Source organism: Erigeron canadensis, chromosome 2, assembly GCF_010389155.1.
Source record: "Erigeron canadensis isolate Cc75 chromosome 2, C_canadensis_v1, whole genome shotgun sequence".
Classification (NCBI taxonomy): domain Eukaryota; kingdom Viridiplantae; phylum Streptophyta; class Magnoliopsida; order Asterales; family Asteraceae; genus Erigeron; species Erigeron canadensis.
The window spans coordinates 26,580,496-26,597,501 of NC_057762.1; the positions used below are offsets into that span (position 1 = coordinate 26,580,496).

The 17,006-nt window shown below is 34.3% G+C and overlaps 4 protein-coding genes across 4 annotated transcripts; 3 read left to right on the forward strand and 1 right to left on the reverse strand.

Annotated features, from left to right (window-relative positions):
* Positions 1 to 1,016: 1,016 nt before the first annotated feature.
* Positions 1,017 to 4,573, reverse strand: LOC122586462 (probable serine/threonine-protein kinase PBL9). The gene is made up of 6 exons (XM_043758451.1): positions 4,340 to 4,573; positions 3,563 to 3,834; positions 3,333 to 3,468; positions 2,771 to 2,913; positions 2,546 to 2,669; positions 1,017 to 1,590 (listed from the first exon to the last, which is right to left on the reverse strand). The coding sequence occupies exons 1-6, from the start codon at positions 4,389 to 4,391 to the stop codon at positions 1,181 to 1,183; spliced, it is 1,137 nt and encodes a 378-aa protein (XP_043614386.1). The 5' UTR covers positions 4,392 to 4,573; the 3' UTR covers positions 1,017 to 1,180.
* Positions 4,574 to 6,121: 1,548 nt separating this feature from the next.
* LOC122586463 (DNA-directed RNA polymerases II and V subunit 8A-like) lies at positions 6,122 to 9,323 on the forward strand. Its single transcript, XM_043758452.1, has 5 exons — positions 6,122 to 6,464; positions 8,416 to 8,573; positions 8,688 to 8,782; positions 8,869 to 8,974; positions 9,108 to 9,323. Exons 1-5 carry the CDS (start codon positions 6,392 to 6,394, stop codon positions 9,120 to 9,122), a joined length of 447 nt encoding a protein of 148 aa, XP_043614387.1. The 5' UTR covers positions 6,122 to 6,391; the 3' UTR covers positions 9,123 to 9,323.
* A 1,955-nt stretch (positions 9,324 to 11,278) lies between these two features.
* On the forward strand, positions 11,279 to 12,771 carry LOC122587982 (glucan endo-1,3-beta-glucosidase-like). Its single transcript, XM_043760130.1, has 2 exons — positions 11,279 to 12,343; positions 12,430 to 12,771. Exons 1-2 carry the CDS (start codon positions 11,279 to 11,281, stop codon positions 12,619 to 12,621), a joined length of 1,257 nt encoding a protein of 418 aa, XP_043616065.1. The 3' UTR covers positions 12,622 to 12,771.
* Positions 12,772 to 13,229: 458 nt separating this feature from the next.
* Positions 13,230 to 15,762, forward strand: LOC122589697 (glucan endo-1,3-beta-glucosidase-like). Its single transcript, XM_043762020.1, has 5 exons — positions 13,230 to 13,616; positions 13,729 to 14,060; positions 14,252 to 14,600; positions 14,977 to 15,274; positions 15,563 to 15,762. Exons 1-5 carry the CDS (start codon positions 13,263 to 13,265, stop codon positions 15,589 to 15,591), a joined length of 1,362 nt encoding a protein of 453 aa, XP_043617955.1. The 5' UTR covers positions 13,230 to 13,262; the 3' UTR covers positions 15,592 to 15,762.
* Positions 15,763 to 17,006: the final 1,244 nt, after the last annotated feature.

Genomic DNA, 17,006 nt, shown 5'->3' on the forward strand with positions numbered 1-17,006 from the left:
GCTTTCTGTACAGACGGTGTCGTTTTAAGTTAACAAGATATGATTAAATTAAGTTATTAAAAAATTAAAAATATTTTGATATTTTTCATTTTTTTTATTTATAAAAGGTGTTTATCATTTGCTCGTAATAGGAGGAGAAACTCCAACTAAATCGCCCGAAGACACGACATTTAATTAGGATAAAACTTTGTCCCCTGCAGGACTCACATCTACTTCACTGGAGAACTTTAATGTGAAAATCCTTAAAAAAAAATTTTATGTCTCAAACTCGAGACCTTCGGCGTGTAAAGCTTGTTTGTGTTTGGTTGTTTAGGTAAATTTATTTTATTTAAAAGTTATTGTATTTTATTTTTATGTTTACTAAAACAATTCGTATGGATGAATACATAGTATTTTAGAAAAAAAAAATTTATTTCTACGGAAATAACCATCTTTGGTGTTATTACTTGCAAAAATACAACAAAATGACTAAAATCATTTCTTTATAAGTATCTCAAAAGATATATTAATATTTTGAAGGGATGACAAAATTTTGTTTATTTAAAAGTTCATCGTTCACTTATGTATCTATCAATATTATTTAGTGTGATGATGGCATAATGTCACCTGATTTTAGATGAGGTGTCGAGGTCGTTCCTTTTGAGCAAGAGATCGTGGATTTAAGCCTCATTATAAAGATTTTTATATCTCGGTGACTCTAATACTCTAATAGTAATTTTATGGATAGTAACAAATGTGCATGTAGAGTATGTATTAGAGGTCTGGATATCTTTTCGATCGGCATACTTTCCTCAGCAAGACATAGTCGTTGGAAAACTGAATGACCTTTCATGACAGGTTCAGAGTTGAGACTACTACAATGATTTTTCCCATGATTCAATCAACTTTAAGGGAATCGAGCTGCAACAAGTTATTGTCTGGATGGAATGCTCGATTATAGTTTGTATGGAAAACTCGGGTTATATACTTGGCTGAATTATTCTCTTCGCAACAAGTAAAGCAAGAATCGCACACAGTTGATCTCATCAATCGACTAAACACAAATGGCCCAATTTTGAATGCATATACAAGTCAAAACTCAAAACTGTACAACAAAAATCCCCCCACATTTATACCATTTGTTTTTTGTTTTTTTTTATCTCGGCCTGGAGTTAAGTAGTACACACGACTCATTAACATTTTAACCACCGCCATTAGGGGAAGCCACTGGCCTCGGATAAGGAACGGCTTTATTTTCATCAACCTTCCGAGTAGTTTCATTTCTAGTACTTTCCGCGGCTTTCTGCAACTCCTGGATCTGCTCTAACGCTTTGACCAACTCATCTGCACTGGGCCTGTGCTTGGGTTCTTTCATGAGACACTTCATTGCAAGTAAAGCTGCTCGGGTTGCAGCAGCAGAGGAGTATTGACCTTCAATGCGTGGGTCCATGATTTGAAGGATCTTTCGTTTGCTAGCCAAGAAAGGCTTAGCAAACACGACTAGTATTTGCTCGCCAGATGGACGAGTTTTGTCAATGCATCGTCTACCCGTTAAAATCTCAAGAACAACCACCCCGAAACTGTATATGTCACTCTGTGCAGTCAAATGACCTGCAAAATAATATCACACGGGATTAGATGGGAATATGGGATTAAAATGAAATTGAATCACAAGCATTTATATCAGTGGGTGATTACAAAGTAATATCATAACAGTAGTAATCTAAACTCTGAACAAAAATATTCTAGTAGGCTGTAAAATAACAACCTAGCATTAGGGGACCTTCAATAAGTTTTTCATGTTCGACCCAGTTGACTGTTCCTCTTGACCTTACAAGGAGTATCTAATTGACATTGACATTAAAATAAAGAAAAAAGCGGATAAACCCGTTTCCTCTTTAGGTTATAAGGATTTGACCCATTTGACATTTAAATAATTGAAAGAAAAGAACGGATCATTCCATCAATAAGTACATGGATCTAAATCACCACTGGCATGATGGCGGCTTATGTGATTTTGGGGATTAAATAACACTAATTACAACTGCTAGAGATGATAGACTTTTGAGTCACTTTTTAGCAATACACCTCGTGAAAATTCCACTGCAAAAGTCAACATATACTACTTTGAATAAGACTACTTATATGTGTAAGATATTGAGAGGCATTAAGTTTTGGAAATGAGAGAAGTCAAAAACTATCTGGCTATATGGCGGGACAAGTGGGTTGGATAACAAGTCAGAACAATGTTCGGGTCAAAGAGTGGATTTTGGACAAGTGAGTTGTGTTCACCGGAAACATTTTATTAAAGTTCGAAACATTTATAAAAGACTAGCGTGTCAAATACGATAACATATGCTCTATTCCAATACTAGTTAATAACATTTAGTTAATACTATGTAGAGTTTTCATGCTTTAAACAGCTGTTGACATTTAATCTTTTAAGCCATCCTTTAATTTACCAGTTTAACCCGTTGGATGTAAAACATAACCCAACAGACACATGCATAATTAAATGGATCAATATTGTCACGTCATAACTAAATAACGTTGCTCCATAGATTACCTGTGGCCATGTATTCAGGAGCAGCATACCCATGGGTACCCATAACCCTTGTAGAGACATGGCTTTTACCATCAGTCGGCCCATCTTTCGCCAACCCAAAATCAGAAAGTTTTGCGTTATAGTTCTGAAAGCATGTAAAGATTTGAATTTGTAAGTTGTAAAGACCACCAAAAGAAACAAGCAAAATAAGAACTATCAAGAAATAACTAGTTATTTGAGACATACAGAATCAATCAATATATTGGAGGACTTGAAATCACGATATATCACTTTTGCTTCAGGACTATGTAAGTAGGCAAGGCCCTTTGCAGCTCCAAGAGCAACTTTTATGCGAAGGTTCCAAGAGAGAGGTTGAAAGTAAGAACTTCCTGCATAAGAATTACGCAGTTAGGTGATTAGTAGATAAAAATAGATACAAGATACGCTTATGTAGAGGTATCAATGTTGACCCATTGACCTATGAATGGATCAATCTTTGGTTGTGCTTTATGGCTTTATCTTAAACGTGTCAAAATACATAAACGAAATAGCTAAACAATGAACGGGTTAAATGTTGCCCAAGCTCTTTTTAAATGCAAAAAGGTTCTTAAACATTTCTAGTGTTTTAGCAATCATAAACAACGCATCATTTATTAATAAAAGGATGTAATAATATAAAAAAATGTGGTTGCGGGCCAACCCTTGTGGCCCTGGCTTGTCTTAACCCGTATCGAGAAAGGAATCCATTCAACCCAAGCCCGCAACCCCATCCGCCCGACTTGCCACCTCTAAATAAAAAAAAACTCACTCCTGAAAAGATGGTTTTCCAAGCTGCCTCTTGGCATGAATTCATACACAAGGAGTCTGTGGTCATCCTCAAGGCAATACCCAATTAATTTAACAAGATTTTGATGATATAGCTGCCCTAAATAATTAATCTCTGCCTGCAAGAATATCAATTACAAATTCAGCTTACTAGAAATACTAGTTGCATTGCTTTATTCAAATACAAAAGAAGATCCAACAATGCATACTTACCAACCATTCTTGGTGACCTTGAATACCTTCATGGTTTAACCTCTTAACAGCAATGACAGTGCCAGTACCTGGCTTGGCAGCTGCAAGTGATTGTTCATCAATCCACCCTTTGTAAACTGAACCAAATCCACCTTCTCCTAACACACTATCAGGACGAAAATTTCTCGTAGCTGCTTTAAGCACATTAAAACTAAAAGGCTTCAAATTTGCTGACTGCAAAATCTCAGCCTGACTCTTAGGACTAGGTGGTACCGAGGCAGATGTAACCTTACCTGTTAAAAAAAGACATTAGAGACCCTCTCATAACTAGATATCGAATATCCTTAAAACTTGCCTTCCCAAAAATATTGAGCATAGCAGTATAGCACTATAGCGGCATGGGACATACATGCTTATTTGACTATATATATTGCAGGTAATGATTTTTTTTATAATATATTGTCTAAAGCAGAAGCTCATCAATGCATTCAATACTTAATCAACAATTATATTAATAAACACAGTTTATAATCAATTTAGGCAAAACAACAATAACTCATCTTATATAACAAATCATATAGCAAAACAATACAAACATTTTATGTATATCTATCTATATACAATCATAAGTTATTCTCATACAAAGTGGCAAAAGCTATATAATTTTCAAACAACAACAACAATATCCAATTCCACCTTGCTCTAGAGAGAGAGAGAGACAGCTTCCAAAAAGCACCTTAGTCTATGAAATTTGCAAAAAATAAAAATTACAAAAAATAAAGTAAAAAAACTACTCACCATCAAGTCGAGAACTTTCAACTTTCAATGTAAAACTAAAACAAGAACCCATTTTTACATCAAACCTCAAGATGGTTTTTCTTCCCAACAATCAATATTCAAACTTTGATTATTTTTTTAAATATTTAAAAAGCTGCTCTTTGGGGAATAAACACAAACAGATGGCAGGTGTGAACATAAAACACACACACAGACACTAGATGCGTGTTCAATATGTAAACAATATCGATATATGTATATGTATATCTATATATGTCGTAATCTGCGTATCTTTTGAATATTATAATCTGAAAGAACCCTTCCAGAAGAAAAAATAAAGACTAAATTTTTGAGTCAAAATTCTTTTTCTCAGTGAAACTTGTGTAGGTGTTTTCTTATAATATAAATAATATTATAATCAAAAATAGTTGAGCTGTTCTTTTTGGACAAAAAAGATATACAAAAAGTGAAAGTGAGCATAAATAAAAGATAAAAGAATCTAAATAAAACAGAAACATGTGACAGATGAAAGTTTGTTGCTAAATTCTCGCCTAAGATATTTTATCATTTGTGTACTAATTGTGTTTATACTGGTTTGTCATTCTGCTGTTTTTCCAAAATGAACTACAAACAAATTTATTATAATAAAAAATAATAAACCTCACAAATTTATATAACTTATTATAATTAAAAGTCCATAATAAATAAATAAAAAAACTAGGTAATACTAATCTATATCTATATTTATACTATATTATAAACCACTTGTTTTTTTTTTTTTTCTTTAACCATGTGATTGATAACCTCAAAATGTTTTATTTCTTCTAATCATTTTAAAATTTTTTAATTGAAATATCTCTAATATCCACTTGAAATACCTATAATCCTTTTTATATTATTAATTTACATCATCTAGTTTTAAATCTTAAAATAACCACAATGTCTTTTTTACATCAATAACTTACATTATTTGTCGTCGTTACAACCACCAATTACTAAACCCTGTCAACACTACTCTTCCACTACCACTAATCTGTTAGTACTCTTCTAATTACTTTATACATCAAAGATGTATGTTATTAATAGTGTTACCCCACGTAGCACTATGTCATTCGTCCGTCAGTGCTACCGTCCATGTGACACTATTCTATTAAGTCACCTTAACCTCACATCACTATTCGGATTTTGCCATATTAGATCTTGTTTAGGTTTTTTTCCTACCGTTTTTATAGGTTGTTTGTACAAATTTTTTTGCTTTTGTGTTCTCTTATACTCAATCATCTTATACCCGAATCACTATTTTCATTTTGCCATATCAGATTCTGTTTGGGTATATTTCCCTCGGTTTTCTTGGTTTTTTTCACAGTTTTTTGCTTTTGTCTTTGCAACTAATATGTTGGAAACTTTTACTCAATATGTTGTATAATCTTCGTTTTCTATTTATGGTTTTCATGCACAAATTAAATGTATCAGTTCGATATTTGACGCAATTTTCTTATTTTTCGCACAAGCGTTTTGGTTTTCTTCAGATTATTTATTGATTTTTTTAACACTTTTTTGCTTTTTGAATTTTTAAATAGATTCAACGCCGATATATTACAATGACTAAACCGTATCAACACGATAGTTGAAATCTCATAGAGCATGGCACAAAGCCACAAACCCCATTCACTATTCACTAGTAATAATAGAATTAAACAAGTGGGTTGGGCTTTATAAATACGGGTAAAATATAGTATGTTGGGCTTCTAGTAATATGATTAATTTTGTTTATGTTGGGCTCTTGTCTCTCTCACTACTCCAATTTCTCTCTATATATTCTTGATCGGATTTGACCAGATTATGACTGGTTTCTGAACGGATTTCCCTCTGGTACGTATTTCCAGCCTGATTTGACCGTTGACGGGTTTTTTGTCTGAGTCCGGCTGACTCGAATCGTTAACCCCCCATAAAACCCTCATTTTCGTATAAATAACAGAAACTAAACCCCTCAAAACCCTAATCACCCGAATTTCTCTCTGTGGCGATTGGTGACCTTAAATATCTAAATTAGCTGAAATTTAAGCCCAAAAGATGGTTGAAACCTTGTTTGAAGATATATTTAGGGTTGATCAGCTTGACCCAGATGGCAAGAAATTCGACAAAGGTACTATTACTATCTTTTATTTCAGCTTTTTTTTTTATAAAGATTCAAACTTTATTAGTTGTATAGCTTTTTTATAGCATTATGTGATGTGGGTATTAAAAGAAAAGTCATATTATTACAAGAAGTTATACAAAAATTCAAACTTGATTACTTGTATAGAGTTTTGTTAGCATTATGTAATGTGGGTATTATAGAAAAATTTAAATTGTTAAAAGAAGTTTTATAAGGTAAGTGGTTTCTAAAGTGGTTTGTGAATAAGGTAGAAAAAAGGATGTGTTCGGTTACAAGGATACGAAAAGGATGGTTTAAAGGCTGACATTTTATTTTCTTAACCTTTGCTACTATATATATTATAATAGCAGAGAGAGTTGGGACGTTACCGAGCTCTTGAATCATGCTTAAATGTTTTATAACCTGAACTTAGGCTCGTATCCGTTGATCTATGGAAGTGAGGCTAGTATGGTATACTCAAACCGGTTCTAGATTAAGCTGCAATGCCGTGTAGAAGGTAGTTTAGGCTAGTAAAAGCGAGGCATGTGGTGTGCTACATGAGAATGGAAGGGAGATTGTGATTTGATAATTTTAAGAAATATTGTGAAGCTACAAAGGCATATGTACTAATGTACATAGAAACTAGGATTTTCAGTATCTACAAAGTAACTTTGATGGTGTTAACTTTGGAGTTTTTGCTAAGTGGTGTGATGATTTTCGATAATTGATAAGTTGCAGGTCATGGAGTTGCTTTAACAAGAGGATTTGCAAATTTAAAATGTTTGTTTTTAATAGGAGTTGAAAATCCATATTGGTAGTGTACTAGAAAATTTGAAGAGTTTATATTTGGTATTTTATGCTTGATAATGGAACAGTTCTGGCTGGAGATTCGAGTGCAGTAGTGTTTGCTGCAGTTGACTTGATATTGTTGGAATTAGGTTGTCGATGTTTGTAAGATTTAGAAGTCAAAATTTTAGTAGTATAATTGTATAAGAAAGTCGCACATGAGACAGAGGAGTTAGCAAATTATCAAAGCCCCACTGCCCCAGTAAATTTCTCCTACTATTTTGTTCTGTTAAAAGAAAATTAGCATATGGTAATGATGGCATCTTGCGGTCTTGTAAAAATCGCATACGGAAACAAGGACCAAGAAGCTCATATAATATGGGAGACCTGCAACATCTTGCGTCATCTTTTACCACCGTTTTTCGGTTTATCATAGTTAGGAAGTAAGAAAATGTGGTTACATAGGATATGAATTGGATGATTCTCTTTATCTTGTATTACACTTGATAATTCAAGTTGGTTTATCCATTCATACTATGTAGCTACTAACTTTCTTACTCGAGTCACATGAAGCTTATGGCTAGATGTTCTTGTGTATTACACTATTACTTAAGTCACATGACGCAATCCTAGAAAAAAACTGGAGCTTAACCCTGCAAATTAGCGATTGCAAATTGGCCGGTTGGGTGAGTTCTGTAGTTGGTGAATACATGTTGCTTTCTGTATGGATGAAAAGGTTGGGTCAGGTTGACCCACAAACCTATCTTGTCCCATTGTGTTTTATTTTTGAATAAAATAAAACTGTGTTAGATACTTAGATATGATTCACTACTAGGATGACTATCGATTTATATCCTTAAAACTTACATGTGGCATGATCATGTAACACTTTACTATGGACTATATAAAGAATTGTGGCTCAAAAGTTCACACTTGAAGATTTATAGGTAGAGAAACTCAGAAAACTTCCTTAAACAGTGAAAAATGAAGATCTCTTATTGTCCCGTTATGATGTGCACATTATATGTTTGTAGTATTTTCCAATTTCAGAGCAATCAAATATGCATATTATAAATGAAATTTTATGCTCCATTGAAGCTTGAAGTTTGATTTTGGTGTACAATATGATCAATGCTTCACATTGATATTTTTGTTTGTCAAATGGTTTTTGTAGTTAATCGCATTGAAGCACGGAGCGATCAATTTGATATGTACATGCAGCTGGATGTGAATTCAGAGGTCTATCCCATGCACGTTGGTGAGAAGTTTATGATGGTACTAGCAACTACCTTGAATTTGGATGGAACCCCTGACAGTGGATTTTTTACTCCGGTACTTTTAACACTTCTGTTCCATATTCTATGACAGTGGATTCTGATACCATGATTTTGAAATAAAGTTTATACTATAGGCGAAAGTTTTACTAAATTCTGTTCCCATTTCCAGGGTGGCCGAAAGTCGCTTGCTGACAAATTTGAATACGTGATGCATGGAAAGTTATATAGGATCTCTGAGGAAGGCTCGGGAGCCAATGTTAAAGCGTATGTTGGTTCATCTTTATATATGTTACTGATGAAGTTTTGGTCTCTATGACTCTATGACTTATATCCGTGACTCGTTTATGCAGGGATATCTATGTTTCCTTTGGTGGTTTATTGATGTTGTTGAGAGGTGACCCCTCAATTGCAGCTAAGTTTGAGCTTGATCAGAGGTTGTTCATCCTCATAAGGAAGGTAGAGAAACATTCACTTTTTTAGTTTGCAACTATTTAATTAACTTCCAAACCGACTCCAGATTTATTCAACCTGACCCATTTTGCTGAAAGTTGGTTGGTCTCACAAAATTTATCTTTTTTTTTTGTTGCAGGTGGACAAGGCTTAATTCAACATACCGCAATCAAGGTCTGTTATGAAGTGAAAGTAATGGTAATTTGCCTTTATAACTCTGATGTAAAATGTGTTAAGTTGCTCATGATGTGTACCTTTTGGGTTGCCATGAATTGTTCAAGTGGAAGTCGCCAACTTATTAATTGTATGACTTGATAGATTTCTGATCATATGGTATAAACATGGCATTTTTGAAGATTCTCCTTACATCTCTATTATGCATATGAACAAGCTCGAGTTTAAAGTATGGCACCTATAAACTCATCTCATTTTTTCAGTTTTTTAAAGAAAAAAAAATACAAATGTGTGTGTGAGTTTTTAAGACCAACTTCTAAACATATAAAAACCAAATATCTATCACTAAAAGAGTTAAATTATTTTAATATCAAATTAATAATATAACAAAATTATAAAATTAATATTTTTATAAATCAAAGTTTGTGTTATTTTTTTATTATTAACTTGTAAAGTTTATTTTAACTATAAGCATGCTACATTGATTCATATTATCGTCACACATCTTATTATTATTATTTGTTTTATAGTTTTTCATATCTTAGACTTGATATGTTAATTTCACTTTCAGTTAATGTTTTTATAACATAATCCTAAATTATTATATGAAAAAGCAAAGAGCATTCGATGAGTTTAGACTTTTACTTCTAGGTTTAACTGTACAAAGGTTGGATTATTGTGTATGTTTAGAGCTTGTTGAGAATGTTTTTGAATTCTACTGTTGCAGCTCTAACTGGAGCATTACTAGTAGCTATTTATTTAGATTCAAATCAATCTCCCTGCTTGCGAGGCAAAGGAATTCTTATCATAACTTAATAATCAAAATTTTAATGGAAAATATATAAGAGGACTTGGAAGATATTCTGTTTGCTTGTTGGTAGTGTGACTATGGAAACATCGCAGCAAGCCAACAATGTACATTTTCAGGATTACAATGCAACAAGAGATGAACTATTTTATATTGTATTAGTTTCGTATCTTTGAATATGCACACGTAATTAATTTTCTTTTACTTGACAAATTAGTTCGAGTCATTTGACGTAATTTCTCTTACTCTTTGCTTGATTAGAGTATTTAGTAAGTCGTTCCAAAAAAATTATGAAAAAATGACATCCTCCTCAATTTTAACATCTCTTATTTATTTATTTTTTTCAAAATATTATATTATCACATATTAACATTTTGATTGATTTATATCTTTTTCCGGAGAAAATAATCTAGTTTCTTTTAATAAGTCAATAAACATGCATGAATTTATATCTGTGCCATATTAATACCACAATCATATCCCTATTAATATGCATTTCTATTCCATTAGCCATTGAAATGGCCATCATCCTTTGTTAATTCATAAGTTTGTTCGAAATTTTTCTTCATTCAAGGTCCTCTTTATAGTATTGTATCAATGCATGATTCTTTAGCTATAATTTGCTATCGATTGAGGTAAAGATCGTAGCGAAGAAATCGTCGTTAACTATAGTCTATAGAGATTCTTTTGTTTTTATAAAAATTTATATAGGGGTTGAGTTGAATTATACAGTTGTGACAATTTTATGATGATTGCATCGTAAAGCATGTTAAGCTGGTGACCATAATAAATATATGGTGGATGTATATTGTTCCGATGATGGTGTGACTATCAATTGAAGGCTTTTATCACCATTTTAGTTTACATCGTAAGTTCTTTTGTCTTTCTTCTTCTTTTTTCCGTAATAGTATATTATTGCATACGTATGTATTCACTTATGTGCATGATGGGAATCAAACTAGATCATTTGCACGTGAGATTTATATATGAACTATGTTTGTATTGTGAATGAATCAAAATACCAAACTACAATTTGTGCAATATATTTAAAAAAGAAGAAGAAAGTCAATACATTATTTTGAAAATCTTGTTAACATAATTTTTGAATAAGTGTTAACAATTCTAACAAGTGGAAGGTGATGCTTATATTTGACGATTAGTTCATGATCTTTGTTCAAAAATAATGTTGCCCTTTAATTGTTTTAGGTTCTTAAAAACCGGTTGGCCATTCAATCATGAATCATTGATCTATCTTTAGCTAGTCTCTAATATAGAAAATGTATTAATTTACAGATATATTCGTGTGACCATTCAATCATTATTCAACAATGGGACTTTCAAAACGATTATCTCAAGGCCGTCTCTTTCTTCTCTTAACGTTCGTCCAAATTCTAGTAGTTCCCGTCTACCCAATCGGCGTGAACTATGGTACGACCGCCGACAACCTTGCTTCGCCTAAGGAAGTTGCGGAGTTCCTTAAAGAGAGTACAACCATTGATCGTATCAAGATATTTGATATGAACACTGACATACTTAAAGCGTTTTATGATACTGGAATCTATGTAACAGTTACTCTTCCGAATGGGGACATCCCATCCCTTACGGATTCCAATAAAGCTGGGAAATGGGTCCAAGACAAAATCAAGCCCTACTACCCAGACACCAAAATTCGGTACATTTGTGTTGGTAATGAGATCCTCCATTGGGGGACTCCTGAGCAAAAAGACAATCTTGTCCTTGCCATGAAAACGCTTCATGAAGCGTTGGTCAAGGCAGGGATCCTTGACATAAAGGTCACGACCCCACATTCACTTGGGATCATGTTGTCATCGGACCCACCCAGTTCTGGTGCATTCAGACCTGGATGGGACGTTGGCATCATAAAACCAATGCTTGAATTCTTAAACGAAACCAAATCTGGGTTCATGGTTAACCCGTATCCCTATTTCGGGTACTCACCAGGTAACGATAGTTTCGCTTTGTTCCGACAAAACCCTGGGTTTAAAGACCCAGAAACCGGGAAAACCTACGACAACATGTTTGATAGTTTAATGGATGCTGTTTACTCGGCAATGAAAAGATTAGGTTACCCTGACGTACCAATCGTTGTTGGGGAGACGGGGTGGCCGTCTCTTGGTGAACCATGGCTTACATGGGTTAACGTTGAAAATGCAAAATCGTACAATGGTGGGATGGTCAAAAAGGCTTCATCCGGGGTTGGTACACCCTTAATGCCCGGAAAGAATTTCGAGATCTACATTTTTGCATTGTTTAATGAAAACCAAAAACCCGGTTCAGTTGCCGAGAGGAATTTTGGTTTACTAAAGCCCGATTTCACAGAAGTTTACGACATAGGAATCGTGAATGGAACTACACCAAAGCAAAGATCACAAGTAAGAAAAATGTTCCATACTCAAGTTTTAACATGACATATAGGTAGTAATATGTGAATTAATTTGTTATGCGTATTATTGTTTAGGGTCCTGCAGCTTCTCCATCATCAAAGTCATCGGGTGGTGGATCCCGAGGCTCTTCCAATGATTCGGACAATGAGTCGCAGTCAAGTGACAAAACTCCTTACGGTCACAGCGATTCTAATGGTCTAGTCGCCCAGGTTTCTGTTGCTGGAGCTACAACGCTTGTTGTACTGGCTGCATTATTAATGTTGTAGTATTGCTATCATTTCAGGGATTATTTTGAAGTTATTGTAGTGTAGATTTTGACATATATTGTTTGAGACTTTGAGGAAATAAAACTTCAAGTTTTGAGTTTGTAATTTTTGATGTTTTAGTTTAATCATGCTTGTGGCAAACTTAAAACATGCCATTGTATTTTTTGCTTATCCGAAGAATATATGTAGTATTTTGCTTCATTTTGAGTTGTCGACCTTTATACTTTGACCACAAAATCTTGCATATTTGACCACTAACAGTAACAAAGTGCATCTACAATAATCTGGTCTTTCACAAAATATGATAACCAAATTTAGCGTTGATGATACTTTTCTGAAAAATGAGTACCTTTTTTATGATGAACTAACGAGTGAAAAGTACTTTTATGATTTAAAAAGTAATACCTTACTCTTATTTTATCCATGTCTTTTTCTTCTTTATCTCAAAACAATAAACAATGTCATTTTGTGGTTTCAAAAATTGAATTGTTTCTTGATTCTTTACTTTCTTGAAGACAAAACCCATGTTATCATTCTTACTCATTCCCATCTTTTTATTAAAAAGCCTCTCTATAGTGTACCAATAACAATAATGTTGGAATCCCAAATATAAAAAAATCACCCTTGCATCCCTAAAAACAATGGCTATTTCAAAACTTCCATCCTTCCATCACTTCCTCTTCCTCCTCCTCCTCGCGCCCGTCGTCAGTTCAATTGGCGTTAACTACGGGACTCTCGGTGATAACCTCCCACCACCAGCAACCGTCGCACAGTTTCTTAAATCCAATACCATTATAGACCGCGTTCGAATCTTTGATTTCAACCCGGATGTCATCAAAGCATTTGCTAATACCAACATTCTTGTATCTGTCACCGTACCCAATGGTGACATCCCTTCGCTCACTGACCCGTGGAACGCCCGTAGGTGGGTTGATACCAACATCAAACCGTTTTACCCTGCTACTAAGATCCATTACATTTGTGTTGGTACCGAGGTACTTTTTAATGAACTACCTAGTTTAACATATTTCATTTATCTTAGAGCTCTGTTTAGCAAAATCCTTCTTCTAAATACAGATAATTTAACGATTTTATGCAAAATGACAGGTACTGCATTGGGGTCCACAAAACATCGTTGACAACCTTGTACCCGCAATGAGAGTGCTTCACGCAGCACTCCTTAAAGCCGGTATAAATGACATCAAAATTTCTAGCCCACATTCACTAAGTATACTAGCTTCGTCTACCCCACCAAGTAAAGCGTCGTTTAAGTCTGGATGGGACGTCGGTAATCTCGCCCCAATGCTCCGCTTTCACCGTGAAACAAACTCCGGATTCATGGTTAACCCGTACACATACTACGGATACTCGCACGCACTTGAGAATTTTTGTCTTTTCAAACCTAATAAAGGATTGTTCGATAAAACCACTAAGAAACGGTATGTTTGTTGTTATTTTTTACACATAATAACTTAATTTGTTTCTGACAAGTTTCTTATCATATCGACCGTAAACTTGTCAGAAACTAATTTTTTGTTATCTGGAAATTAACTTATTATCATGTACAAAATCATTATAAAATTTATGCTACAAATATGACTATTTTAAACATTTTTTTATACTAATCAAGGTACACGAATCAATTCGATCAACTAATGGACGCGGTGTATGTGTCCATGAAGAAGTTGGGTTACCCGGATGTTGAAATAATCATCGCGGAAACAGGATGGCCGTCGGGTGGAGACCCACAAAATCCACACGCGAATCCTGGAAACGCGGCGGCTTATAATGGTGGAGTGATTAAGAAAGTTACCTCCGGCGTTGGCACGCCTTTGATGCCCGGACGAAAGTTTGAAACATATATATTCTCGTTGTTTAATGAGAACCTAAAAGGCCCATCGTTGGATGAGAAGAATTTTGGGCTGCTTCGACCCGATTTTACTCAAGTTTATGACATTGGTATTGTACATGAATCGCAGGTAATATGTTTTCCAATAACTTTTGTTTATAATCCTGTGAAATAATATTCAACGATTCAAACTTTTTTTTTTTTGTTATAGGAACTGTAGAATATTTTGTTTTTACATGTACATTTAGTGGGTGTTTAACTTCAAAGCTGATTGAGTTTACTTATTTTTGATAAATTTCATTTTGTTACTTATTTCTTTAACTTACTATCTTAATTTTGCAATTACAAGTCATGATAAACTCATCAGTTTAAAATGAATTTATTAAAAATAAACCCAATACAAATAAACAAAAATAAGCTAAGTTAGACACCCCTTATACATATGCCAAAACCTTACCTATACTATTTATAAGTTATAACATTATTATAACTTGACTTTGATACAGTCAAGCCCATCACCAATGACACCACCACCAACACCATCCATGCCATCATCAGGAGTCGGCAAGCGTTGGTGCATGCCTAAACCTGATGCCACTGATGTTGCGCTACAGGCAAACATAGATTACATTTGTAGCAACGGTATCGATTGTAGCCCAACCCAGCCTACTGGGCCGTGCTTCCAGCCTAACACCGTACGTGCTCATGCATCATTCCTCATGAACTCTTATTACCAAGCCAAAGGTCGTCACGACTTTGACTGTGACTTTGCTCACACTGGAATGATAGCATTTACTGACCCAAGTAAGTCTATCACAATTATTTCTTTTGACACTATATATGATTTACTTGTAATTTTTCTAGAATGAGAGACAGTAAAATACTTGCGTTCCATTTCCTTTTGTTATTGAAGATATTGACTACACACTATTAATCAATGTTCTGGCCCATTTAGGCTTTTTACCTATTTTCTTTTAAAAAATGCAAGTATTTTAACCTGATAAGCTTATAAACTTAAGATATCTGAAATAAGCTAACCCAAACATCCCCTAATAGACACATTCCATTAACATATATTCTTATCATTGTCAGGTAATGGTCCATGTAAATATATTTCGTAAGCCTATAGAATGCACGATGATGGAAGTTTGTAGCCAGTTGGATCTAGAGGTGAAAAGTTAAGTTCTCTTGTTGGTCAGCTTGCTGGAATATTTAATCTACTGATTATGATGTAATATCTAAAATGATGTATCACATGTATGGTTGCTGCATTATGTAGCCATTGTTTGCTATGTTTGGTGCGCTTTGGCCTAAACTATATGATACAAAACTATAAACGAATTGCATAGCTGATCAAAATCAACGATGGATCACTATTGCAGGTCAAAAATGTGGGGGGAATAACGACTAACTGGAAATACTTGATGCTATATAACGAATTGCATAACTGAGTATAATCAATGAAATGAATTAGTACTGATGATGGTTCATTTGGCCAGTAGCAAACCTTAGCAACTACTAGATTATCATGCATAGCCAGATATAAGAGTAGATACACGAACATTCCAATGGAAGTCCATAACGTACTGCATCATTGTTGTATTAACAAAATATCTGTTAATAAAAACGATGAATAAAGATTGCAGCAAGTAATCAGAAAAACAGTTGGATTCATAAATTTAGTTATACCAGGTATCATCGTTAAACAACAAATTCATGAGATGGTACATAGTTTATCTATAGAACTGAACTAGTCATCTATTCATACGGGGATAAACAGGGGGATAATGGTGATTCTGCGTGTAGAACTATAGTCCTAGGTCAAACAAAAGCAAAATCATGATTCAACTATGCCAGTGACAACATACATATCGAACTATTCCTAGCTCATAAAGTTGAGAAGATATAAAACATCAAGGAACAAAAAAAAAAAAAAAACCAGAGGGAACACTGCTACATGACGAATGCAAACACACCAGAGTCACGAACTTGTTATATAGAGATAATCCAATGACCTTACACAGGTAGCCCAAATCCCCAAAAGGTATATGTTGTACTGTTCCTACTTCCTATGTTTTGTTGGTACACTCTTCAATTCTCAATCAACACAAAAGCTCAAGCCCCTCAATCACTTTTTCATTTCTCTGCCAAACTACTGGGTTGGGCAGAAAAGTTAGGGGCTTCCCTGCAATTCTTTTGGCACTAGTTTACCTATCAACTTAAGCGAAGTCTTTTGTAACGAGCCAGCGGCGATCTGATCAATTAACAGTGATATAGTCGAAGCATCAAGTGAGAAACCTTTTTCATCCATTTCATGTAAAAGCATTTCGACATCATCATAGTGCTGATTCTTTAGATTTCCTTGGAGAGGAAGTCGGTAAGCAACATTATCAGGTGGACAACCACTCCCGTCCATTTCAAGGAACAACTGCTTTGCATCCCCCAGTAAGCCTTTGCAACATAAACCACTGATCATCACGTTATATGTCCAAACATTAGGTTGCAAACCTTTCACTGCCAAGTCTTGAAAAAGATT